The following is a 27,783-nucleotide window of genomic DNA, read 5'->3' as shown; positions in this document are numbered from 1 at the left end:
CGAGATCTTAAGCACGTCAAATTCTGTCAGAGCAAACAGGATGATCCAAATAGTATCCAAATAATTCAATACTCACGGAAGTTGATCACAAGAAACAAGGAGCACCAGTAGAGTCATTACACCACCTCGGGTTCCTTTAATCATATATCGTGTGTTTTTCACAAGAACTCTTTCTTGTTTTGATTTATTTGTGTATTAATAACGTTTCAATTCACCAGTTGTTTGTTATGCGTTGATCCTTTTTTTTTAATGAGAGTAAAAGTCCACCCCCGTCTGTGGGTCCCTCTGTGTGGTGAGCTTAAAACATGAAGCTCTCGTCCATAGTTTCCCATATTCAAATATCACAGAAACAGAACAAGATTTAATTTAAAAACAGAAAAACGCTGCTTTTCTGGTTTTTGTTGTTTCTGTATTTGTTTTTTGGTTTTAAATCAGTAGAACAAAATAACCACATCGTTTATTTGTTATTTTGATTTGATTTTGAAACAGAATAATCAAAGAACAAAGCGTACACGGATTGTAGCAGAGCCTGACAGGTCTCCTCTGTGTGTGTTTGTTATAATTTGTTGGTTTGCTGCAGGGCCAAAAAGCAGAAGAAACCATAACAGCTTGAACCAGTCTTCAGGAACATCATACAATATTCACCACAACAACATCTTCACTTCCCACATGGAGCTCCCAGCAGATTTCCTGTGAAACGCATGCAAACGTCTGCAGGCGCATGTTTGTTGTGTTTTCATGCTATAGCACCTGAAAACGTGTTTTTTTCCCGAGTCGTGGAAATGAAGTCAAAGGTGAGAAGCAGTCAAGGTCTTTTTAATCACACAATAGTTTTGTGTTGATGTGTTCTATGTTCAGTGAGAAACAGAAATGTTCAGTTAAGACTAAGAGTGAGATTATATAATGCATGCATTCAAAGCTTGTGCATAGTGTCCCTGTGGGAGTTGTCCATCTGTATGTACAACAGTAGCGTACAACTGAATTACAACACATTTCCATTATGTGAACGTAACTCCATCAAGGAGGTACGAGAGGAATTTGCTGATGTGTATGGATTTACATCAGTCTGCAATTCCCAATCAGAGCCGTCTGACACTTCCTTTACTTTTACTGAACGCAGAATTCCACATTTCTTCTGATCCCTGAAATACCACATTCTTGGTAATATACTGCATCTGAGGCACATAATCCATCTACGGGACTGCACATCCCACAATGCAATGTGCAAAACTTTTCCGACAATGTCAATAAGAGAGTGTTTAAAGTGGTTTTAAAACAATTTCAACTTTCTACATCTTTTTTCGAGCAAATAATCTTTGATTTATTGAACTATGACGCACACACTATCTTCATGTCATACATAAAATGTCCCGAGAAGCTTTAAAATATGCTGTAATAAGCTTTTACTATACACCTCTGTCTATCTATAAAGCAAGCAACCTCTGTCTGTGTGTATCTGTGTGTGTGTGTGTGTGTGTGTGTGTGTGTGTGTGTGTGTGTGTGTGTGTGTGTGCGTGTGTGTGTGTGTGTGTGTGTGTGTGTGTGTGTGTGTGTGTGTGTGTGTGCTTGGTTCGAGGGTGTGCAACGTCAGATTTGTTTGGACCGCAATGATATGGTTCATGAATTATTTCATGAAATTATCTTAAATGCAGCTTTGCAGAACGGCTCAATGTTGACAGGTAGTCATGGTAAGTTGAAAGCTGTGTAGAATCTGCACAAAGGGCTTTTAAAAATGACTAAAGTGGGTCTAAAATCCTAAGAAAACACCCTATAAATATTGACCAGCAGGTGTCCTCAGTGAGCAACGTTTGAAACTAAGGTGAGTAATAATAATAATAATAATAAAAAATAAAAGTAGGCTTTCACTACATACAGTATCTGTCGCCTATATTAAAGTGCTAAATATTATGCTCTACACAGTTCATTTAGTCGACTAGCTACAAGTTAGTCTGTTTATACTGTTAGCTTTGTTTGTCGCAAATTTTTATGCGCTGACTATGACGATTATATGAATAATAGACATAATCTACACTGTGAGGCCTTCTGTTGCCTTCTCGTTTCAAATTCACCAAATCCTTCTGAGCTGTGACTGTGGAGGTTGGACTGATGAGCCTTTGCTAGCTTGTAGAGCCAAGTATATGCTAATTAATTATAGCGACTTTCATTTGTATGCCAAAAAATGAGTTATGGCTAAACCCAACCGTCATTGATAGTCATAGCGCCACCTATTGGTAAAAGGAAATCATAGGCATTATATTTGCACAGAACATTGCAGTAAAGTTTGTGATATAATCCTTGAAAATGGTCAGCTACGTCTCCACACTTGAACATTTCTGCCACACCCCGACATGCAACACACCTCAACGTGTGCCACGTCCCGCCATGCGTGTGGTTGCGCGGGCCCGTTCAACGGTGCTTGCAGCTTTGGTTTTGAAGCAGCAGCTCACACTGTTTCGTTTTGCTGCGTGGAGCAGAAGAAAGAGCAGCGGAGAAAGGAGATAGAAGTCTGTACTTTGGTCAATCAAAGCCAGCGGTTAATTCAGCAGATGTTCTATCTCCGCTATTCAGGACGTTGAGTGAAAAAAATGTACTTTATAATGATCCGCGCATCATTAGCAAAGCTCTGCTGCTTCATGCCCGGTGAAGCCTGTTCTGTTTGCCGAGGTCCGTGTATGTGCGTGTGTGTGTGTGTGTGTGTCATTTGCCAATATTAAACTGAATCCTGTAAATAGCAACACATACTTCCTACAGGTACTGCTCTAGTGATTGATGTAATGAAAGTAACCACTATATAGACATTAATAATCAAGAATAAATCAAATAAGCCACAATCGTTTCATAACAATGGGTAAGAAAAAAAAAACATTTAATTCCAACCATCATATCTGAAAGGGATTTAAAAAAAATGAAAGGATAAAAGGAAAGCCTGCATTGTTAAGAGGTGGAATTGCACTGAGCATGAATATTAAAACTACACTACTACACTTGATTAAAAGTGCTGCAGTTAAAAGCTGATGACGATAATAACTTTCTTTTAAAATGAAGCTTTAAAACAAAAAACAAGAACATTCTCTCATTTGTTCCACTGGTTCATTTTCTTTCTTTGTCAGAGATTTTGTCTCATTTAAGGCCTTTTTTAGGAAGAGAAATGTAGATTAATATGGATCTTTAGTAAGTTACTATGTTAGAACTGACAATCCAATTACATGCAGTATATAGCATCAATCATATGTAATATAACAATATGTGCTGCTATAATGTGTACTAATATACAGAATACTGTATTTTAATGGTCTTTTTTTTTTTTAGCACCTGACACTTTTCTTTAATAGAAATTGCATTGCATGTTGTTCTTGCCATTTCCTGCAGTGCAAATAGTCTAGAAGATAGGTTGTCTGAGTATTTGATTGTGTTTGTCTTTCTCTGTATTTATTAATAACAGAAAAAAAATATATATATACTTTTTAGGTTTGGAAAGAAATTCCAAGGAAATTCAGACTTCAAAATGCAAATCATCAAAGGAAGTACAGTCGTTTTATTATGCGGCTGCAAATTATAGATGAATGTATAAAATAATTAGCTTAATCTTTTAACCACCTTATATCTAAGAATCAGTGTTTAAAGCAGTGTGCAGAGGCCATTAGTTGAAAGGTCTGACAGCACCTGCAGCCATACAATAATTCATTCCACAGCATGAGTAAAAAGGAAATATGGAAGTCCCACATGACATTATTAAAGAAAACAAATTGATGCACAGTTCCTTTTTGATTCTCTCTCTCTTTCCTCCATCCCTCGCTTTATGTAGAAGGAAAAAAAAAACGTCCGTCGCTAATTAGTTACAGTGCCTGACGACGAGTGGTAAAGATCCAAGAGTGAGATGATTGCTCAGTCGTAACAATGACAGCCATCTTAAGCAATCCTCTACCTTCAATGCCAATCACAGGGAAGTGCTGGACAAATTGCTTGTACGATAACACCTAAATCTAATGTTTTGTTCCTGTCAGCCTCAGTGGCAGCTGACATCAACAATACCACGTGAAACAATGCATGTGAAAGATGGTGAATTTGTAGCAGCAACATCAAAAAGGGCCATCGCCAGTGGTGGAGCAGCGATTTTAAAAGTGACGGTGTTCTAAGGGTAGGGCAACCGTAGACTCCCAATTTAGTTTATGAAATTAATTTACTGAAACCATGATAAGTCAGTGATACTCAACATGTGGCTCTTTATGTCTTAATTTGAATTATTATTCCCCCAGAAATCCTTAAAAGGGGAAAACTTTTAAACCCATTTGTACCTTTTTCTTGGGTCATTTTGCAACTTTTTTTTTCCATCAGATTACAGTTTTTTTGACACTTTTATCCAATTTTTTTTAATTGATTCCATAGCCATTTATTGATACTTTTCATCCAAATAAGCTACTTTTTGCCCAAAAAATAACACATTTTGCCTATTTTTCTTCCACATTTTTGCCCTTTTTCACTGTTTGCCACATTTTATTCATATAAGCTACTTTTTGCCATTACATACCACTTGTTTCCTCGTTTTTGTCAAGTTTTGTTGGCCACTCTTTAATGCTTTTGGCCCATTTTAGTCACTTTTCAATCTTTTCTTGCCACGTTTTTGCCACTTTTGGAGCACTTTTTGCCACCTGTTACTCATTTTTTGTCACTTTACACTTTACTCATCGCTATTAACTCCTTGTTTACCTTCCCAGAACGGCGGCTTTGTCAAATGGCTGGCTGTGATTGGCTTGATCACCATTCAATCAATCTAACTGGACCAATACGTTTTCAACAATGATTCCCTCTGTAAAAAGTGAGGGGGATGAATTTTAGTTTTTATGAAAGTATGTCGCATCCCCCACGGGAGAGACATGCCTGGCCATCACTGACCAAACAGTAAGCCTCACTCTGCCAAAAACTAAAGCGCCATTACTTGATGTAGATGTAAAAAAAAAACAAACAAATTCACACATGTCAATGTGTTTGATAAAGCTGGATGGCTTTAAATCTTTTTAAATCTTGGATGGCTGGTGACGTGCTGACGTGGTGACATATCGATCATTTCCTGTTTACGCTCTACCGCTGCTTGCAGCGCTCTACTACTGTGTTCTGCTAACTCTAATCAAACTTGTTGTCATTGATATTTTAGCCTTGAAAACACTTGTTTTAATTTTTTACCGTACAGTTAATCGTACGAAGGTTAAGTAAAAAGCAATCTCGCCTCTTATAGGCAGTGTAATCTCCTTTAAACTTCCTTTTGTCCTTAGCTTAGCTTAGCTTAAATTTAGCACCTATGGCTTCTCTCTCCTCCCCTCCGCTCTCCTGGCCGGTGTGTCAGATGTTTAGTTACTCCTCGTCCTCCTTTAGGGACAATGGTAGTTGCAGGTCCGTGGGATCCTTAGTGTGGAGTTACAGAGTCTCAACAACTCTGTCTCCACCCTTTTCTCTGCACACACCCAACACAGCATAACGTGGATGGCTGTTCATCATAGGAATGGGATCCACACAAGGTTCCTGCTGCTTAACAGAAGGTTTTCCTTGCCGCCATGATGAATTCATGTTGGGTGTGGGATACATATGTATGTGCATATACGTATATATGCATATGTGTGTATCCATAAAATGAAGAGTCCGTCCTTAAGACTGCTCTACTGTAAAGTGCCTTGAGATACCATTGGTTATGATTTGGCGCTATACAAATAAAAGATTGATTGATTGATTGATTGGATAGAAAGAAAAGGATCTTCTGTATTCTGCAAGCTGTGTAGCAGCTGCCTGGTTCAGAAACCAGATTTTAGTCTCCACAAGACTCGCTGTGATAAATGGTCTTCATTTAGTTCCCTCCTCTGGGGAGAAAGCTCTGAAAGTCTCCGTCTTCATCCTATGAGTCTCTTTTTATCGATCGAAACTTACCATTACACAACAGGGCAGTCAACTCAATATCCCGACTGGGTTTAATTGCACTCGCACATCAATTATCAGTAATGACAACACCGTGGTGCAGCATCACTTTTGACTAACTGTAGAAAATAAATAAATCAGGCAGGTTTCAAACAGAAATGGATAAATGTTTGCCTGAAGTCACTGGTGAGCGCTTTGATTTCATTGATTTCGTTTTTGCCATTTGTTCAATTTGCAGTTAATGTGTTCGATTAGATTAATGTAACCCATGTCAGCCCGGTCGAGGGAATTGCTGACTTGTAATTGGTATAATTAAAAAAAAAATAGAATAGAAGCGAAAGGCAGTGTGCGTCAGACATTGGTGACTCAATGTGCAGAATGTAAGAGGATGATGTTTGGATTTGCAGTAGGAAACACAGAAGCACCCAGTGCTTGGTGCCAGCACCACTCAGCATCAATACTGCATGCAGCAGTTCAGCCCATGAGGCAGACACGAGGGCTAAAAAAGGATGCAGCAGTCGCTGAGCTTTACAACTCCAATAAGCTCCTTTTTTTGGAAGGGGAGAAAACAGCTCTGGGTTCAACTTATTGTATCTGAGGGGGAAACTGGGTCAGATGATAATAGAGAGGTTGTGTCTGTGTTCGGGAACGTAGAATAGTTCATGGTCAGCTGAGCCGGTCAGGGATGCTCTTGTTCTTAGAAATGGATAAAGTTTTAGGAAAAAGAGCTCATTAGATGTGTTTTTCAGGATTATAAAGTTAGATAGGTCAATAAACAGGTTGTGTATGGTCACTGTTAAATGGTCAACTGATGGAGCCTGCAAATGGTACCAGAGCCAGACTTTCAGCCACTTGTTTGCAGTGAGCGCTTCACCGTGTCTGTTTTGGATTAGTTAGCTCGTGTTATAGCGCGCTGTGACAACATTTAGCTGAATACACACTGGTTTTACTTTTGAGCAGGAAATTAAACTCTGATGCATTATGGGTGCGTACAAGTGCATTTTCATTAGTTGATTGAATTCACAATTACATTTAATAGGATGTGTTTATGTGCATGTATATAATATATATATATATATATATACAGTATATATATACTTAAGTGTATGTGTTTGTATGTACATACAGTTTCACTTCACTTTTGCAATATGTTTCATCTCTCAATCTGCAAGGTGGTTCCTTTTCTTTGACCAATTACTTTATTTAAAATGTTTATGATGACATTTTTTTTGGTTTTACGGTTTGATGTAACCCGATTGTTTGCAAATGTTTGCTGATTTGTTGAGTAATTGACTCTTTCCTTTCATGTATAAAGATTGTGGTGGGTGGGGGTGGAGGGCGGAGACAAACAATAAATATCTAATTCTCTAAATTCATGCTTGGAAGATAGAGATCTTGAAGGACTTTTCAATGTATTAAGTGGTCATTTCTATTATTATCTCTGCCAGGGAGGTAATATCACTGGCGTTTATTAATTTTTTTTTAACCAAAGATAGACCTTACACCATGGAGGACTCTATTGAATTTTGGAGGGGATCCAGAGAGGGGTGGACTGGGACAATTTTTGTCCTTGGATTTTTTTAGGCCACTTTTCATCCAAAGAAGCTAACTTTTGCCCAATAAATATCACGTTTCCCTATTCCCCTACATTTTTGCCTCTTTTTGTTCCACATTGTTTGCCCTTTATCACTATTGTTTGCCCATTAAAACTATCCTTTGCTATTACGTACAACCTTGTTTATCTTTGGCCCATTTTAGTCACTTATCACTCGTTTTTTGCCACTTTTGGACCACCTGAAACCATGTCTGCCTGCACTCACTTAAACGTAGCAAACTGGACCGGCCCACGGGGCCTGGTATGCCAGATGGCCAGTCCACCCCTGGATCCAGATCAATATACTGATTCTGGATCAGTTTCAAAAACCGGAAAATCCCTATCTGCCATCATTCTCTGATGTTGGCTCAAAGGTAAAGCGACATTTACTCCTTTTTCTCATCTTACTGTGATGCATAACCTGCTGCTAAAACAGCAGCTAAGTTAAATATTCATTCAATGCACACTTATCAATTTATAATGGGCTATGGATTATGTATGTTCATGCGCAGTCATGAGCACATGAGTCTGCATCTGTGCGGAACGTGTTCCCACCGACCTGTGCTGCTCTGGATGGTTCTGACGGTGGTGGTGGTGGTGCGCGGTGGTGAGTTGGTCCTCCTGATGGCCACGGCGAGGCCCGACACCTCTTCGTCCTGCGAGCATCCTTTCTCTATGGCACGTACGTAACTGTGGCTCCGCATGCGGAAGCAGCCAGGCACGGGCAGGTCCAAGGCATCCACTGCTTGCGACTCCATCTCACTGAAAACGGACTCGCACACGGCCTCGATCTGCCCGTTCACCTCCACCTCGCTCACCTGCCAAGGTTTAAGAAACACACACAAACAGATGCAGCATGTGCACAAACACACATATAAAAGGCAAGGTTTAGAAACTCAAGCATAAAAAAATGAAGACTACAAATATTAACAAGGCGTGAGATAAAAGAGCGTTAGCTTAATAAATAAATCAGAAGAACATCTTTTAATCTTTAAAAGTCATGTCTGACAGTTAAAGCTTCACCAGGCAGTTCCGCATTAAAACAAACCTAGCCTGTATAGGGCTGGGTGATATATCGATATTTAAGATGTATTGAGTTTTCTATTTTGGTGATATATAAAATTGCAACATCGTCTATACCACTTGTGTCAAACTCAAGGCTCAGGGGCCAAATCTGGCCGTTTTAAGCATCCAATTCAGCCCGCAGGAGACAGTAGAAAACATCAATTATTGTGTAAATTACCAAATAATTCAGTTGTAGATATGTCAAATTCACAATTTTAGTGAAGCTCCACAATAACTTTAGAAGCTCACAGTTTTCTCACTAGAATGCATAATTTTTAAATTAAAGATTGACATTTTTCCATAAATCTTTGAAATTTCTCACACACAATGCCACAAAATTCCTCTAAATTACACAGAAATTGGTTACAAAATCAAAAAGTTCTGAAATGAAGATAATGAAATCTAGGGCAGAATGATGTTAAAATTGCTCTTCTTTCCCCACCCAACATCTGCAGCCCAGATCAAGATCAAACCGGCCCATATTTGGCCCCAAAATACCCGTGGTCTATATTGATATATGTATTTTTTATAGCTTATTTTATATCAAAATACTTGTTTTAGGAGTCGCTGCTTTCACTACTTCTCAGAACGGGATGAAAAGCACAGATAGATGGATTTTTGAGTGCGTCCTAACACAGACCATCCCCTAAACAAGCCACATTACAGAACTCACTCACACGTGCTGTCCCTTATCGGAGAAAAAGACAAAAGTGGGACATATTGTGCAGCTGTTTGTTTAAAAAAGGGTCTGTGTGGCATTTTGTATCAGCAAATTTAATCCAGAATTGTCTTTCTGGTCAGATGCAATGTGAATTTAAATCATTGAGGTTTATACGTATATCACCATTTTAAAAAACAATATCAAAATATGAGTTTTAGTCCATATCGCCCAGTCCTAAGCCTGAATATCAAATTTGTTGTACTCATCAATACATTTTGGACTAGAAAATCTTCCCGTTATTTACAGGGATGTGATTAATCACCAGTTTTTTTTTTTTCAACCTTCAAACTGTCTTGTGAAGCTTCACAGAACAATCAACATATAGTAAAGGAGACAGACGTTTGTGGTAAATAGGACGAACCAGGCGGTGCAGATGTGGAGGAATCACAGTAGGAGGAAACTTCAAAGAGCCACACAACAGAGTGAAACAGCAAGTGTTGTTTTTTTAAAAGGTGAGAATATGAAGTGCCTGAGGTAGAACTGGGACTGGAGCTGCTACTGGTGCTAAACAACATCTATGTTAAGTAGTAGAAGTGGTGATGCTTAAAAAAAAAAAAAAAAAAAAAAAAAAACAGGCTCTCAGGCAAACAAATGTTGCCACAGATGTGAGAGAAGGGTGTGTACAGCAGATTATTACGTGAAGTACAATTAAAAAGGTTTGACAGTGTTGTATACAGGGAGGTTAGCAGAGCGGATGAATGAGATTAGAAGAAAAAAAGTTGAGGTTGGAGTGTTAGTTAGCTGGAGAGTGTACGGTGAGACAAGTGTGAGTTCATACTTTAGAGCTTGGAATCAGGAAGGATTGTGGACCTCGATGCATGTTTTGTCCTTTCTTTGGCTTTCCGTTCACACGCTATGCAGAAACACATCAAACGTGTGAGTAAGCGAGACACAGACGTGAGGCAGAACCTCACTTATTCTTATCGTACGAGCCAGGGCCGATGTGACATTCTCCTCTGGGTCTACTCAGAGCCAGGAATTGAAGAATGTCTCAGGGGATCATTATTCAGACGGTGAGGCAAAGTGTTGCCCCTGGGCATTGGATGGGAAGGCATATCCCCGTCACTGCAGGCAGAGAGGGAAGTTTCTCCTTCACTCCAAATAAGATAAAAAAAAAAAGAAGTGCTTAAAATGGAGAGGGATTACCGCCTAAGATTTGAAGCACTGGTGACAGTAATGGACTGCAGCCATCTACTGTAGGAGTGCCAATATCCTATTTAACATCCAAACAAAGCAAATGCTGCAGATGAAAGAATCCCTTTGAATTAAATAAATTAAATTAATCACGCTCCTTTCATAGCTAGAAATATGACTAATATTTCAAGGCTAAGGAACTGGGATAAAGCTCAAAGCTGCTACCCATGATACATATATATATATATCTCAAAACCAATAACTCTGAAAAGAAATTGAAATTGCTGCTTGGATTGTTTATTTTGATCTGCACTGTAAAACTTTGACATTCCTGGAAAAGTTTTGCGCATTGCATTGTGGGATGTGGAGTTGCGTAGACAGATCCATAAAAGTGTGTGTACTTCATTCTTAATGTGATTTCTTGTGTTTCTTGTGCCAAAGTGACTTCCCAACACATGTCAGGTGTTTTCACAGTCTGAAAATTGTGGCAAAACAATGGCGGGTGTTTAATTCTGGGTTTACACAGAAACACCCGAATCCGACTGGAATTGAATGTCTCGTGGAGTGAGGTGATATTACGGGGAATAATGGGAAAAAAAACTGGAACAAAAATGGTATCAAGTGAATCAATATCCTCCTTGTATGAATTAAGTAAAAATACTTCTATGCACAAGTTTACCGGACTCCACATCCCACAATGCAATGCGCATAACCTTTCAGAAAAGGTCAATAAGAGAGTGTTTACAATGGAGACCAAAACAAGCTGTAATAGCGGTGATTTTGACCCTTTTCCTTTCTTTTTGGACTAAACTATGTTTGATTCATTGATGTATGAGGTCTACACTATGATTTTGTTGATAAAAATAATGACGGTGGGTCGCAGCTTTAACTACATGTTAAAGATTCTACATAAACTCCTGCTTAATGGGTCAGAGCTTCAGAAAACAGCATGCAAACGCAGACCCTAAATAAGAAAACGGGGGTTTAATCAAATTCACACTCTACTTGGTGACCTGATTGTTACTTCAGCCTTGGAAGTGGCTACAGGCCAGATTACCTCCCACTGCACAGCCTGATGGGACATACTGATGGAGCTGTAGAGGATGTGGGAGAACACAGCAGGGGAGGCTCCAGAGGGCCACAAACCTGGCTGATGGTGCTCATAGCTCTCATGTAGCTCTCGTTTCGGGAGCGGAATTTAGGCGAGGCCAGCAGCCCTGCCGGGTCCAAGCTGTCCAGACTCCTATTGATGGAAACCTCACTCACCGCCCGCAGATAGCTGTGACTCCGGATCTGTAGCTTCGGAGAGTGCTCAGTGGAAATTCTGCCGCAGGAGGAGAGTGTAGGGAAACAGGGGACAAAGAAGAAGAAAAAAAGAAGCATTAAAGTGGAAATCAGGACCTTTGATAAAAAAAACAGAATCGAGCGAGATAAAGGGAGAAAGAAGGTGGGAGACGGAGATAAAGGGAAGAAAAGAGGAAGACGAGGTATTTGCGAAGTAGGTGGATGCTTCTCTGAACACAAAGATACGGATCGATCCCCAACTGCTTCAGGAGACATTCTTATCCAATCGTCAAGGAAAGTACTGCTGAGAAACACACACAAAGTAGAGCCGGTGGTCCGTCCTTAAAACACCTTGTAAGCACTTTTAACACACACTACAGTAAGAACAAAGCTCGACGTATCGGGAACGGATCGATTGCGTTTGCGTGTTTCTTTTTGTGAGTTTTTTCCCCAAATGAAAAAAACTCACATATGGAGAGCAGACCTGACACACACACACACTTCATCTCCTGGGATGATGAATAGGTGTCTCATTAGCACTCACCTGCTTCCAATCTGATGTCTCTTCACGCCTGTGTGTGTTTGTGTGAGAAGGTGTGTGAGTATCTTTGGGTAAGACAGCGACGGCACTAAACAATTCATCACTCAGGAGAAATAAAAGCTGAGAAGCACACTCAGTTCCTCCTGGTGAACATTGTGAAACGAATGACAGCGAGATAAACAAACCAAGATATATAAATGACTGTATCAAACACAAAATGTGTACGTGTGTCTATGTGTGTAGAACAAATCCATCCATCCATTTTCATACCCGCTTATTCCCGTTTTAACAGGGTCGCGGGGGTCTGCCGGTGCCAATCTCCGGCTCTCATAGGGCGCTGGGCGGGGGTACACCCTGGACAGGGCGCCAGTCCATCACAGTGTAGAACAAATGTTTTGTACTAAATGAATCTACATCAAATTATGACAATTAGAAAATATACACTTGAAGGCAATTTTATTAGCATTGCAATTCAATGCAGCTATCAGGGTTGGGGTCAATAACGATTTTCAGTTCCACATGTGTTCAATTATAATTCAATTACGATTACAGTGACCAATATTTTTTCCAATTACAAACAAATTTCAATTATTATTATTCAGAAAGTCAAATACAATTACGTTCTCAATTACTAAAGTTCAATTACAATAATCACAATTTCTGAGCCTGTAATAAATAACCTAATAAAAGTGAACCTTCCTCTTGTGTTAGCTTTCTGTTAGCATTTATTATGATAACAGTCCTAAATCAGCTGTAAAATACACTAAAAACATATATCTATCATCTAATTTATTTCCTATCTATTGGTTACCTCGTTAGGCTTCCTAATCAATAAAAATATAGGTTTTAATATTTGAAAGTGTCTATTTGTACAGTTGGCGTACAGACAACCCCCACTGCTATTGGTACGTTTACCGAAGTACACGTACGTAGCGTGTTAGGGTTAGGGTTAGGTTTATTGTTAGGTTCTAACTCTATATTGCAACAATTTTTAGGGTTAGGTTTACGCTAAGGTTTAGTCTTAGTAAAATGACCTAAACTGGCCAATGACTGACCCATCACGTGACCTAAACTGGCCAATGAGGGGCAACCCTGGCAGCTATTAGTGTTTTTTTGGATTAACTCAAGTGACAACTTAAAACTGATTACAGTAGTGTTGTAGTTGCACATTTTGTCTTTGTCTCGAACTGGGCGGACTCTACTATTCTTCAACTTTATTAATGTGATAATAAGGCGAAGCACTTGGAACTGTTCCTGAATAATGAATGATTTAATATAGCGTTAGTTCACTGATTGTTCTGCTTCCTTGGAAATCTTTTTGAGTGCCACATGAGTCAGACATGGAAGAACGGACATCAATCCATCATGAATGTAGTCAGAACCACTTCTGAACACTTACTGTACTTAAGGCCTCATAAACATCTTATTTAAAATAATTCTGCATTTATCAGTAGCTTTGAAATGCACAGAAGGATTTATTTTTTTTTTTTTTGCAGGAATGTACTTTTTTGTTCTTTTTTTATTTTTTACCCATCAAGGTTTTGACGGCAGTCGAAACATGTGAGGAGATCAAGGCGAGCCTCCTGAAAAAAAGTTGTCTGAGTAGATGAAACTTTGACAAGTTATTCAAAGAGAAGATGAAATTAACTTGCTGGAATTATTTGCCAAAAAATGGTCAAATATAGAGATTTTTCCATGTTGTGCTTTGAAAAAGTTGCAGACACCGTTCTGATGGTTTTTAAAATGGATCTTTACGGCCTCATCTGGACTCCCCAAATTCGTGATGATGTCTTGGTGTCGGATAGTGTCTTGAGTACGACACTAGATTACAGTAAATAAATCCAACTTTCTCAGCAGCAACTCAGATTAACTGAGCATCAATAAACATCTCATCCGATTATCGTCACTTACTGCCGCTGGCTGAGCCAAGAGGCTGTTTTAAGCTAGTCCTATGCTGACATTAGTCATGTAAGAACCTATGACAGCAATGTCAGTTTTCAGTGTGAAAGGCTTATTTTTACTCCATCATACACACATCTGAATGGGAAATCTAAGACAGGTCGTACCTACTGTATTTGAACACCTATTATTTTACCATCACATCATTTCTAATAGAAATCAAAATTGGGGTCAATTACATTTCTCAATTACAGTTATCAATTATCCATGTTCAATTACAATTGAATTACGATTACAGTTACCAGCATTTTTTCAAATTACAATCAACTTATAATAATCTTTTATCCTCAGGAAGTTAATTACAATTACGTTCTAAATTACTAAAGTTCAATTACAATTAATCACAATTACTGAGCCTGAAATAAATATACCTATATATACCTAATAAAATTAATCTTCCTCTAGTGTTAGCTGTCTGTTAGCATCTATTATTATAACGGGTCCTAAATCAGCTGTAAATAACAAAAAAAAATAATCATCTAATGTCTTTCCTATCTATTGGTTACCGTGTTAGGCTTCCTATATAAAATATAAGTTTTTATATTTTTGCTATGGGCATCTGAGCCTTTTTTGTGTCTGTATACCCCTAGATTTCAATTTTTTAAATGGTAAAATGTGGGAAAACTTGATATGAAACATATTTCAATAATTGTTAACTACATATGTGTAGATCTGTACATAAAACTGCAACACGGTTTCCCAGTTTTGCCTTAAATTATAATTTTTGTTCATTATTTATAATGTAAAATAGATTTTTAGAGAATTTTAAAGGCAATTACAATGTAAATTATCGAAACTCAATTACAATTTAATTATGATTAAGACTGCAACAGATTTTTTGAATTACAATTACGCGATTTACTTAAAGTGGTCATTATACATACATACATACACACACACATACACACATATATATATATACGTACGTATATATACACGTACGTATATATACACGTACATATACATATATATATATATATATATTATATGCATGTGTGTCACTATACTTGTTCAATGATAACTTGTGTTCCATGGTGAAAATATTCTGCAGTCCATGGGGAGAGTATGAGATGTACTCAATACTAGGAAATATTAGTACAAAAATTCAATAACAAATGCCTATATGATGACTTATTTAATTTATGTATCACTGCAACCACATGTCCTAATTAAATTTAAAACCTTGGGGATTTAGAGTTTTTAGAGACCAAGTAATTAAAAAAAGAAAAAAGAAAGCGAAACATAAAGGACATAAAAGAAAAACATCAAACTGACACAGTCTGCGTCTATTTCATCTATACCTGACCTTTGCTCCCTGCCTTCATGTCAACACAGCTTTAATTCTGCAGCGCCTCGTAAAAATAGCACTCAGTTATCACCGCAACACAAACGAGATGATCTATTCATGGATGGAAGGATGAGTTCAAGTGGAAGAACAGAGGAAAACCTCAGTATGGTGAAAGTCATTCATTTTTAAATATGTCTTTCTATGGGAAGATATTTTATTCATTTGTGTGTATAAAGTTCTATTAAAAGATTCTGTACAAACAAACAGGATCTTTAATTTTAGAACAAGTTATAAGAGCTGATTTAATCAATGTTGTTATTAGCAGAGATAACTATTGTATTAGGGAGGCAACAAGGTAGATTCATGCTTCTACATGTAAACTGGTGACTCCTGGGACATGAATGAGACATGATTTTATAGAATGTTTCAATACATTTAAATACATTTTCATGGTAATAAACAAAGCGACAAATAAAGGTTTCTATCAACATAAAACAATGCACAACAATCTGTGAATAGTGATGCATTTTCATCCAAATGGAGTTGATTTTTAACAATTTACCTTGATTTCCATGTAAGGTTGATTATGGAACCAATGATTTCTATTGTAGGAGCTTGAAAAAAAGACCCAGTCTGTAATCAGCACTTATGTCAGTGTATCGCAGGACTTTTTCTTTGGAACAAGTGACAGTAATGATGACCTATTTCTCTGGAGGCAAGGAGTTACCACTTTTTAAATTCCTATTCTTCCCATTCACCTTTGGAAACAAAATATAAGGTGTTATTAATCAAAGTCTCTTTTCCAGTTTTTCTTTTAATCTTTCATCTTTTATCATCTTTGTCTTTAACTTCCTCGAGCAAAAGGAAAAAAGAACAATAAAACTAAATTATGCCGTCTTCTCAAATAAATACAATAAAGTATTGGCGAAGATTAGAGCGGCAGTTGTTAGGGAGGAAGGGAAACATTAATCCCAAGTTTGATGGTCTGCCAGGAATTATCCAAGCCATTTATTTACATATTTTACTTGTGTGCCATGTGCTCGGAAAAAAAGGAAGTTTAGCTTGGAAAAAAGTATTCAACAAACTATAACAACCTTGTGCCAACTCCCAAAACCACAGTGTGCAACAACAAGTGAGCAGCTACTGCCTAATTCGCTATCTTCAATAAGCAGCAGTGCAGTTTGGTTTGTTCCAATGGGTTCCTTTAGAAGATGATGGCATCCCCCCAGTAAAATTCAAGTCATTAGCAGGCCCCAAGCTGTGCCACTTGCACTTACGTAAGAGCGTGCGTGCATGCGCGTGTGCGACCAATAACAATGACTGAGCACCCACTAGTGCGCTCATCTCTGCGTATTACACAGCTAATCAGTCACAGCCCCACTCAGCAACATAAGGCTCTTGTCCTCAATTCCTTCAAACTTTAACTCCATAAAATGGCAAAAATCTCCTCTGGATTTGGATTATAAAGATTAAGATAGATTCATTAGGTGCCATTAAGTATACAATCTGGCAACCAGGTTAAAAGTCTCATGTCATACTATTTTTCACCCATCTCCATTTGTTCCAAGAACCCCAAAAACATTGTATTTGAGGTTTATTTTCCCAAACTCGCCTGTTTTCCAGAGTTTTAGCCTCTGAAAAGTCACTTTCTGAGTAACTCTACACAAACAGGCTGATTTGCAGCCTACTTATGCATATTCATGAGTGGGCGTGTCTATATAGGGGACACTGACTTCCTCCTCCCCGCACGGTGACCAGAGGACGGCCCGCCCTCCTCCCACCCACTCCGTAGCCGAGCTCATGTTGGTTTATAAACATGAGACAGAGCGTGGGGGCGCGGCATTCGCCGGTACATACATAGACTGTAGAAAATACATACATAGCACTGCGAGAAGGACGCTGAAATGCTCACCTTCATGGGCGTGTCTGTTTACATGTCAATCACGGCAGTGAGCTTCTTGGAGGCGCGGCTTCTCCAGCTCAGTGCCGCGTCAAATTTGTCATCAAAGTGGGAACGCGTCATTAAATTGGAGCGAGGTGTTTGTGCTCACCCTGCAGTAAGAAAGGAGTAAATCACCCTCTAACTAACGATTGAGGGAATCAATGAAAAAACATTTTTGGCATGTGTATGAAGCCCAAATAGCTTTATGATGTTTAAAGCACAGAAATGTTGATTTAGCTTAAAATGGGCCCTTTGAAAACAGAAAACTGGACAAAAGAAAGCAACATAATCAAATCCGTAGAAGCTCTTTCCTTTTAACAGTATGGGTGTGAATTATGACAATTACTGCAAATCAATTCTGAGAGTTGGTCAAAAAATGTGACAAATGCTCAACAAGCACTTTGACTGACTCCATTCTATCTGAACTAAATTCTCCTCCTAATAAGTCTTTTAAATCACAGATGAAAGCAGTCGGTTTAGACCGTGGTGCGATTATTTTGGCCTTAAATATTAAATGTATAATGTTCAAAGCATTAAAAACCTTTACTAAGCTATTTTTTACTTTTAGAAATATAGAATTATAAGAGGAGAAACACAAATTATCTATTTTCAGGGATATCCATATGCTTGCACTCCAAAAAAAACAACATGCTTTGGCCAATCAGATAAAAAGTGAGGATTATAAAAACCTATTCTTTTATTTTTGGTATGAAAACATGTCAAACGTGTTCAAAAGTCACAATTAAAAATCGTGTGGGGATGAAACTGCAGACTAGAAATTCAAAACAGGTTTTTTTTTAAATAAAGAAAACCTTAAATTGTTAGTTATGTCTAATGTTGTATTTAAATGAATCAAAACTTTTTATGTTAGTTTGCATATAGGCTTGTAGAGATGCAGAGGAACTGAGAAGTTGCATCTGTAACTGACTGCCGACAGGAAAATATGACACATTTTTTACTTTCATTCCATTAATATCCCATGAGACAATGAACCACAGGCACAGCCACATTAACATCATCATAAAAGCACACCCTAAACCACGACACACACATACCAGACAGCAACAATAAATAGCTATGAATTTGATAAATAAATTCTTCATTATTTTCTATTTGACTTTTAGAACAAAGGACTGAATAAACAGTCAAAGTTGGGCTTGCAATGCAGCGCGACACTCACTTAAGCGTGGTCATCTCTGTTAGGGACGGCTGTGTGGCCTTCAGGTAGCTCGCTCGTCGGGCCTGGACCTTGGGTGAAGGTTTGGGACTACAGTCAGAATCACCGCTGTCCTCTTCTGCCATTGCCTTTATGTAACTCCCACTGCGCATTCGCCGACACGGAATCTCGTCGTCCTTCCCTAGAGGAGAGAATCCGCTCCAGTCATCTTGAGGCACCTGAGGAGAAGAGGTGAGATCAGACAAAGAGGAAGAAATAGCAAGTTACAATTTACAGTCAATGGAATCTAAAAACACATAAAAAACTACTATAAGAGAAACATGACAATAAACACGCTGCCTGATAAAAATTAGAGGTGTACCAATCAGATATTGATATCAGCCAGAAAACGAATATTGGATAGAATACTGTCAATATTATGTTGAAGGTTAAAATATATGTAACCAATTGGTTAATAATAAATAAGTCAGTTTTTCTCATACCTACTGTTGCTGACTATTGTTCTCTGTTTGAGTGACATCATTTGATCAAGCCTTTTCTAACATTTCACACTACAAAATAAGTAATAATAGTATGTGTGATTTGTGCTGATATTGTATCGGATCAATATCGGTATCGTCTGACACGCAAGGCTGCAATATTGGTATCGTATCAGAAGTGAAAACGTTGTATCGGGACATCCCTAATAAAAATACCATAGGATAAAGAGGATATTAAATACAGTTACTGTATATGATGGCTCTCATTAGTGTTAGTTTTGCAGACTAAATATTTTTGTCAAAGTGCATTTATTTTAAGTAGCAATAACTACACTATGACCAATTGAAAATAATAAACTTGAACGAAAACAGAATAAAAATAAATTGATACTTTTGTTAACTAATGAAAATCAAGCTATGTAACAAATCCAATCAGGTCTTGTGCATTGATCACATCAAATATATCTGTGTATTTAAAAGCAAATAATATAATCCCATATCAGGTTGATAAATGTTTGCCTGTATAATTTAGTCAACTATACATATATAAAATAGATTTAGTCAACTCATTTCTTAATGTAATTTAGTTTAGACTATAACTGAAATAGTCCTGATGAACACATTTTTCGCTAAAACTAAGTTGCATTTTATTCAAAAGGCTAAAACTAAATCAAATTTGCTGTAAAACATCAACACTGTTTGGAAAGAAATGCATATTTAAAACTGGGTGGACATTTATTTTGAAAAATATGTAACTGAAGTGTTAAGTGTAGGTGCACGCACAAAGGTTTTCATGTAGGAACTTGATTTGTAATGACAGATCACATGGTTAATTGATTTAATGGAAAGACACAGGCAAATATGATGAGTAGGAAAAAGAATCAATGCATGGTCTATCCTTTATCTTGTAAAGGCTGGTGGCCTATTTTCTGTCTGGTGATGCTTGCTGAATAATAAATGAAAGAAAGTTATGTGTTTTGGCCAAACTTTGCAAGCATCAAGGTTACAGATTTTTCACACACTTAAGTCTAAAACAAAAAAGGGGAAATGCTATCTCAAAGTCCTGATCTCAATAAAAGAGAGTCAAAGACAGCAGAGGTGGAGAGGGAGGTGGGAAACAAAGGCGGTTTGTTCTACAGAACCACTGCAGCCCTGATGTAAGAGGCTCTTAGGGCACTAGCTCTGAACATAAAGAACAGAGCAAAGAGAAAAGCGGATGGGAATCATTTAACAAACCGGTGTGTAGCTAGGAAACCAAGCTGACCTTGGTGTCGCTGACATCAACGGGCTGTGCTAACGTTGTAAGAGCTGACGTCAATCAAAGTGATATAGAAAAAAAGCCATAAAAAGAAAAAAAAAAAAATGCTTTCAACCTTCGTAATAGACTAGAGTGTATCAAACATTAGGTCTTGCAAGAAAGAATAAGTTTCCAAATAAAAATACGACTCTTTTGTAAAAGAAAAAAAAAAAAATGCACTTGCACAAGTAACAGAAATAGTCCGACATAAATCTCTCCACCCAAACTAATGCAGTCCTTCAAAGCTACATTTCCTTGGGTCCTACTTCAAACAACATTGGTGCTTTTAAACTGAAAGACTAGTCGCCCCACTGCAACGACAGCATCCGTCCTTGATCTACTCACTGTTTGCTAAGACGTTAAAATGCATCACCATACAGAACTTTCTTCCTGTCTTTTATGTTCCTCTGCTTTTCTCATTTCTTTCCGCTGTCTGTCTTTTTTTTTTTGGTGTGTTTTTTACTACACACATACACACAAACACCTGCACTCACATTTAAACACAAACAAACTCACACAGTTGTTAGTACTGCCTATTTCTCTCCTCAGGCTTGTTTTTAAAGCCAACTCAAAACTGAGGAACTGCATGTAGTTTGAAAAACTTTCATCTTCTCAGAGGGAGAAAAAGTGTATTGGGATGAAGGGGGATTATGTGTCTTTGTGTGTGTGTGTGTGTGTGTGTGTGTGTGTGAAATGCCTGGGCTTGGAGACCACAACAGTTTTATTTCTGTTAATTCTCTCCTCACCTCTGGTTTTCTCTGATCTCTCAGCGACAAACACAATCTCAGAATAAGATGTACACAGAATTGCTGCTACCAAAACCAAAAGCAAATTCAACAGTTGTTATAATGTAGTTCCATATCAACTTTTTTCTCCATTTTTTTCCCCTCCAAAAACCAGATTAACTTTGTGTTTTGGGTCATCATAAAAATGAGAAATAAAATCGTGGACGGAAAGCTTACAGGAGGAAATCACTGGTAAAGCAGAGATTTAAGTACTTTATCCTGTGGCTTTTGACATCCTGCACATTACATGAACATCCACCTGCTGATGGCCAATAATTTCTGTGCACACGAACTCAAAGACAAAGTAGATAATGATGCGATTGTTCTACAAAATGCTTGATGATTTGGTGAGGAGGATAACAAACTTAAGAGCAGTGATTGGAGAGATAATTTACACAGACAGGCACACACACACAGAGAAATGCAGATGCATGCAGAATAGAACGGGAGCATGCAGGCACGGCTGGCATAGATGATGCATGAGGCGTGACATGTGAGAGGCGGGGCTGTTGTAACAGTCCTACCTGTAGGAAGTGGCAAGTGCGTCCCTGCTCAGCTTTCACTAGAGCTTTGTCTAGGTTGACTGAGGCCTTCTGGTAGACCTCTCTTGCTCTGCTCACAGTCAGGGTTGAGGACCAGGAGCTTTTCTTCAGCTGAACTTGACCATCGAGGGGACCCATGAGAGGCAGCGCTCCGCTGCTGCCGCCAGAACACGTCGAACACTTCACATCGTTGTTGCTACGTGACGACTTCAGCGATTGGGCACTGATGGTGTTGTAGGACTCCATGAAGTACTGGGACTGGGATTTATCTGGGTGACGCCCCATGGTCATGACCCCGGAAGGCATGCCTCCGCTGCCACCCCCGTGGTGGTGATGGTAGAGGCACATATCCCGGTCCAGCGTGTCGTCTGAACTCCAGTAGCCCGAAATGGCAGTGCGCATCTTAGGCTCCGACTTGGACCGGTCTTTGCTCTTATTCCGCTTGCTGTGCTTGAGGGTGCCAGAGGAAGAGGGAGGGTCATCAGGACTGGATTTGCTGCCATTCAGTCTTCCACTCCCTCCTCCACCTGAGCCTGATGGCCCCTCCAGTGAGTGGGACTTGGTAAAAAGCTTCTGGACGGAATGGACAAGGTGACGGATTCGACCTGGACTGTCGCTACGTTGGTGCTCTACAGCAGTGCGCTTGTACTGAAGTGTGTGATAGCCTTCCCGACGCACTGGTGCCTGGCTCTCAAACTGTTCAAGCAGGTTTGAGGAGATGCGGTTATTGTTTCCTCCACCGCCCTTACTGCTCCCTGTTGGCCCAGTGTAAGGCACCATGGCACCGCACTCCTCCTTCAGTTCATGATGTGAGCTGTAGTGTCTACGAGGGAAGGTGCAACTGGCAAGATCGGGGTAGCTCATGCACTCAGACTGGAAGGAGCTCCGCTGGGTGTAGCATGGTTGGTCAGCAGAGTGGGCCTCGCCGGGGTTGAGGAAGTACGACCGACGATCCGGGTGTCCCAGAGTCATGGATTCGTACGAAGGGTCACAGTTCACTGCATGATGGTGGCTGCGGCTACTGGACAGACCTTTCATCGTCATTGTGGCCGACTCGACGTGCACATCCGACTGCTGCTACAGGAAGTCTGGAACGGCCCGAAGCTAGCTCTACAAAGAAATAAACAGGCACAAGGAACGGGACAAACAAGAAGAGAGACAGAGAAAATAATTATAAATATTTTGTATTATCCACATCTGCTGTAATTTGTCAAAGATGCTTTCTGGCACTCCATCACAGATGATAAAACTTTGAGATGCTGACATGACTTGAATCGCTTACTTTTTTCTTTCCTTCATTTGTTCAACTATTTTTGTTCTTCAAAACTTCAAATGGAAAACCTCCAAAAATAGACACCACGGCATTTTGTCCCTGAGACCCAAATCAGTCCTGAAGCATCCTTGTCCCTTGTGTCATTTTTACTTCGGGTGATTTCAGTGAGAAAAGTGACAAGGAATCAAGGGCAGAGAAAAACGAAAGAGAAATAGGTATCAAGAGAAGTTCACATCTATTTTCAGCTTAAGCCTGTGGTACATTTCATCTGCCGAATGAAGCACCGGTGAAGCTCAACACAAGTATCCTGGATCATTTTTTACTCCCTCGTGTGAGTTCAAAACAAAGATCCAATCTTTTGGAAAAGATGTGAATGGCTCTCGTGGATAATTAGACATCAGGCCAAAAAGTGCATTTTTGTTCACCTACGTCAAACGGATGCACTTGCATACACACGCTGACCCATACAACCAACAAATCATCATAGCCTGAGCTTTAATTTCCTCTGGGAGCAAAGTCAATGGCCAGTGAAAAATTCTGTGAATCAGCAATAAATTACTTCCCTTTTAAATGATGACATGAAAAGAGCAGCATCTATCAGTGCCCTTAAACTGCTTTCCTTGCCAGTCTGAGACCGCGGCTGGCTAGTTGCTGAACCCACACTGTTTCCAATGGGGCCGAGGTGAAGCTAACAAGATAATAATAGGAGCCCACGCACCCTGGTGTGTAGCACTACGACAGATATGTGGCCGAGGCACAGCGGCCATTCATTACTGCAATTTATACTGCAGTAGCAAAGGCCAGAGCAGTTTAAAAAAGGGGATGAGAGAGGAGTAAAGCATAACAAAAGAAAATAAAGGAGACAGAGCAGTAGAACAAAATATTGTGTCAGGACTTTACATAACTAAAGGACACCATGTAGGCCAAATGTGAGAAGTAATTGTATGCATGTCATTTATTGCTCCGACTGTAAACCGGGTACAGAATTTATTGAAAATCTGTGGAGAACAATATTCATGTGATTACCTTGTCAGTATTTAATGAGAGGATTCAACTATGTAGCTAATATATTTGTTTTATGTGTGAGTAAATAGAAAACATAAAGCAGTAGACTGCACCTTCATCTACAACAGTGTTTCTCAAATGGGGGTACAGGATGGCACTACAGGGGGTACGAGAGAGAGAGAGGAAAATTAAAAAATAAAGTGTCAGTCTAAATGATAAAAAACTATAAAAATCAATCTATTCAAGAGCCACTAAATCAGTGTATTTCATTTTTTGAAATGTTTAAATTCTTCTTCTTTTTTTTTATTTTTTTAAATGAAATCAACACGCAATCTCAAACAACTGTTCTTTATGCTTTCACTTTGTGAAATATGAACCTTGTTCAAGTAAAATGTAGTTCAAAAATATATCTGAGCTCAAACATGATCAAAAACTAATTCTGGAAAAAATGCCTGGGGGTCACCAGAAATTCATCATATTAAAATGGGGTCATGATCCAAAAAAGGTTGGGAACCGCTGCAAAAAATACTGTTATCATTCGTTAATGTCATCATTATGCTCTATAGTTATTTTTAAATAGGGTTATAAGCAAAATGTTGTAATCAGACAAAGGCGGTACTTCGATTCAGAAATAAGAAAAAGGGGGTACTTGAGCCAAAAAAGTTTGCGAACCCACTGATCAACAATACAGACAGACCACGAATAAAGTACGCCCATTGTCAAACACAAACCAGTTCTGTCTCCATCTTGCCAAGCACTTAAAAATTGAACTGCGTCCAACCGATGGTATTCATTGCAGTCGACAGAGATCTCTTCTGTTGACCGCTGAAGCACAGAATGTGACCTAAATAAAAGGCCCTCGCGGTGATCCACAACAGCGTTTGTGGCACAGCTGTCTGCAGCGCAGAGCTAAACACTACAGCAGGAAAGCTGAGGTTGTGTCATGCTGGTTATCGGCCAACTAGAAACACATTTAAGCATATTGTGCGTTGTAAAAGCTATCTTTTCCTGCTAAACTTTGAGTGGTTTTTTCAGGCGCAGCCTCGAGTGGCATGAAGTCAAAGACACAAAGACAGCTGTGGTTTCATATAATGCTGAATGTCAGCTATTGCTGACCCAGTTTTGGGTCAAGGGACAGACAGTTGAAGTTCGCTGGACAGGCTAATCTGGAGCTAGGAAAATAAAATGATATTTTGCCTTTACTTTGAACGGTTGCTAGATTTAAAAGCTCTCAGCTGACTTTGTCCATCATGATTCCTTCTATTCTTCATCATCACTGGCATGGGCAGAATTCAGAGCTGCCAAGTGTCACCCTTTGAGTGTGACAGTCAAGCAATTTGACCCATTCACACACCACACGGCACACGACATTTCTCATGCTTATATTTCCCCATTCAATACACTATTTATTTTATTTCGTGATAATGAATGAACTCACGGCTTGCCGTAATTCGAGTAACTCTGATTGACTGACCGAGATAACCAATCCCAGACCAATCCATGTCTCCTTAGTGCCTAAATCGAACCAACCACGGCAGGCAACACGCAAAAATAAACCCAATCAGAAGCAACGTAACGTGCTTATTAAATAGATATATGCAGTTGCAGAGAAACAAGCACTGTCATCTTAATCATAACTGAATCATAACATAACCTAAACGCTAGAGCGGACATGGGCTTGTCTGTAAACGGTGGCATTTACAGACGTTGGAGTCGCTGTTAGTTTACCAATAAACGGGAAGAGATTCGTCAAATTTTTAACAAGTGTTGACAAGGCCACTAGGAGTGAGGTCCAAGGCTGACTTGATAGTAATGTATCATGTTTTTCTGCAGTCAGTGCCTTCTCCTCGCCCTTCTCTCTCTGCTCTGTTTCAGGTGTCGTGAAGCTGATGTCAGTTCCTGATCTGTGGTTCATGGCTCAACTAGTCTGAGACACTCTGATGTTCTATCTCTCCATCTTGTTCTGCTCATCCTTCTGTCCACTAACCCCAACCAGATGGCTGCCACCTCTGAACCTGGTTCTACTGGAGATTTATTCCTGTTAAAAGGGAGTTGTTTTTTCCCACTGTCACTAAATGGTTGTTCATGTGGATCTTGTTGGGTTTTTTTAATTTCTTATGATGAATTTTAAATTTTGATAGCACTTTGAGATGATTTTGTTGTAATTTGCGCTGTACAAATACAGTTGAATTCACTTGAATTGAATCGTTGTTTAATGTGAAAACAGTAAGAATAAATTCAATATTGATATTGGGTTTATTTTTCATTTGGTGAGTAATAATAAACACAACACAAATAGTATTTTAAGAAGCTAGAAAATGTAACGGCTTGTGAGGTAAAAAACTAAACAAAAACGGAAATACAGTAAGACTAAGAAAAAAAATGACCAAGTCACTCCTTACACCTTATATCTACAAGTCATTAAGAATTCATTGCAATTAAAGTAAAATTAAGGTCAAAAACAGAAAGGTATGCAACAAAGTACTGTACAGCAGACAAACCAAGTCATGAAAATGCTTTCCCATTAGCACCTGTGCTGCATCAGCACAGCAGGATTCCTTCTTAATTGGGCTGTGGTTTGCTTAGGCTCAGAAGAGATGGTATGAAAAAAAAGATGATTTTTTTTTTTTCTTAAATCATCTAATGAGCAACATAAGATGCAACCCAATAACATTTACATCCGCTTTAATTTTCTAAATCAGGCTGAGCTTTGAGACTCACACAAGCAGACTAACAAAGCCAGGATTAAAAAAAATGCAAAGTAAGAATAATTTGTAACTTCTATATTTTCATGCAGTGGTGGAAATAAACAGTGAAACCCAGGCAAATCAATTTGTTTCACCTCAATCGACATAAATTCCAGCAAGAGCTGCGACATAGTAGCAGCAGACCTCCTGCTGATGTTTGCGTCTGGCTGCATGAGAATGTTAGTGCTGGGTGTAAACAGTGAACTGTCAGAGGTGTCTGACTGGGATAAACACTGCAGTGCAATTGTGTCAGCAGGAATATACCTTAATAAACAGCTTTTATATCTAATCAATGTGTTGTTAATCAGCTAAATATTGTGATTGGGCAGGGCATAGAATGTCTGAATATAAACATCTAAAAAATGCATTTTATTTTTTGTACCATTATTGTTACCATTGTATATATCACCTCTACTTTCTGTATAGTTTCTATATTTGTATTTTGCACATTAATTGTACAAGTGTATTGGATTTAATGTACAGGTTTTGTTGAGTAACAGTCTTGCATGCCACTGTTAGTTATTATAGTTCTTATACCTCTTGATTTTATTCTTTTATTACGTAGGCATTCACTGGCGGTCGGCAAAGCAAGAATTTCATTGTACAGGGAAACGTGTTTCGAACTGCACATATGACAATAAACACTTTGAATTGAATTGAATTGAATTGAATTGAATTGAATTGAAAAGTACTGCAAAGTTTATAACTGTACAATAAAAGCAATAAAAGATGTCAGAACATTTTCTGTTTGCTTGCACAAATGTACAAAAGGGTGATTCCATGTCATTTCAACAAATTGGCAGGACTTCCCACGCACTTGGGTCTTAAAAAATACTGAAATTGTTACCATTTGTTCCATGATTACTCAATAGGCACCTAGTCCGCGTGAATACATTTTGAGATATGGCCAATTTAGTGAGGGGGGTTTGTGTTGGTTTTTGTGCGTCCTTGTTTTTTTTTTCCATTTTCAGCTTCCAATATCTCAGGAACTAGGACATGATCGGGCCTTTGGATCTTTTACTATATTCTGAAAGAGTAGGTGGAGC

The 27,783-nt window shown here is 38.8% G+C and overlaps 1 protein-coding gene across 4 annotated transcripts in view; it reads right to left on the bottom strand.

Moving 5' to 3' along the window:
- dlgap1b (discs, large (Drosophila) homolog-associated protein 1b) overlaps window positions 1-27,783 on the bottom strand; it is a 124,328-nt gene that overhangs the window by 34,064 nt on the left and 62,481 nt on the right. For 2 of the 4 annotated variants that reach the window (XM_028434097.1, XM_028434099.1), the window contains exons 3-7: window positions 21,695-22,822; window positions 18,613-18,827; window positions 11,565-11,742; window positions 10,063-10,137; window positions 8,058-8,316 (exon numbers count right to left, since the gene is read on the bottom strand). In XM_028434097.1, the coding sequence (XP_028289898.1) occupies window positions 8,058-8,316; window positions 10,063-10,137; window positions 11,565-11,742; window positions 18,613-18,827; window positions 21,695-22,756 (1,789 nt within the window). In that variant the 5' untranslated portion in view covers window positions 22,757-22,822. The remainder of the gene's footprint in view (window positions 1-8,057; window positions 8,317-10,062; window positions 10,138-11,564; window positions 11,743-18,612; window positions 18,828-21,694; window positions 22,823-27,783) is intronic. The other 2 variants (XM_028434098.1, XM_028434100.1) reach the window with 2 other exon arrangements.

This window comes from Gouania willdenowi, chromosome 20 (genome assembly GCF_900634775.1).
Source record: "Gouania willdenowi chromosome 20, fGouWil2.1, whole genome shotgun sequence".
In the NCBI taxonomy this organism is placed as follows: Eukaryota; Metazoa; Chordata; class Actinopteri; order Blenniiformes; family Gobiesocidae; genus Gouania; species Gouania willdenowi.
The sequence above is the reverse complement of the archived record's forward strand: the minus strand, read 5'-3'. Positions and strand labels throughout refer to the sequence as shown.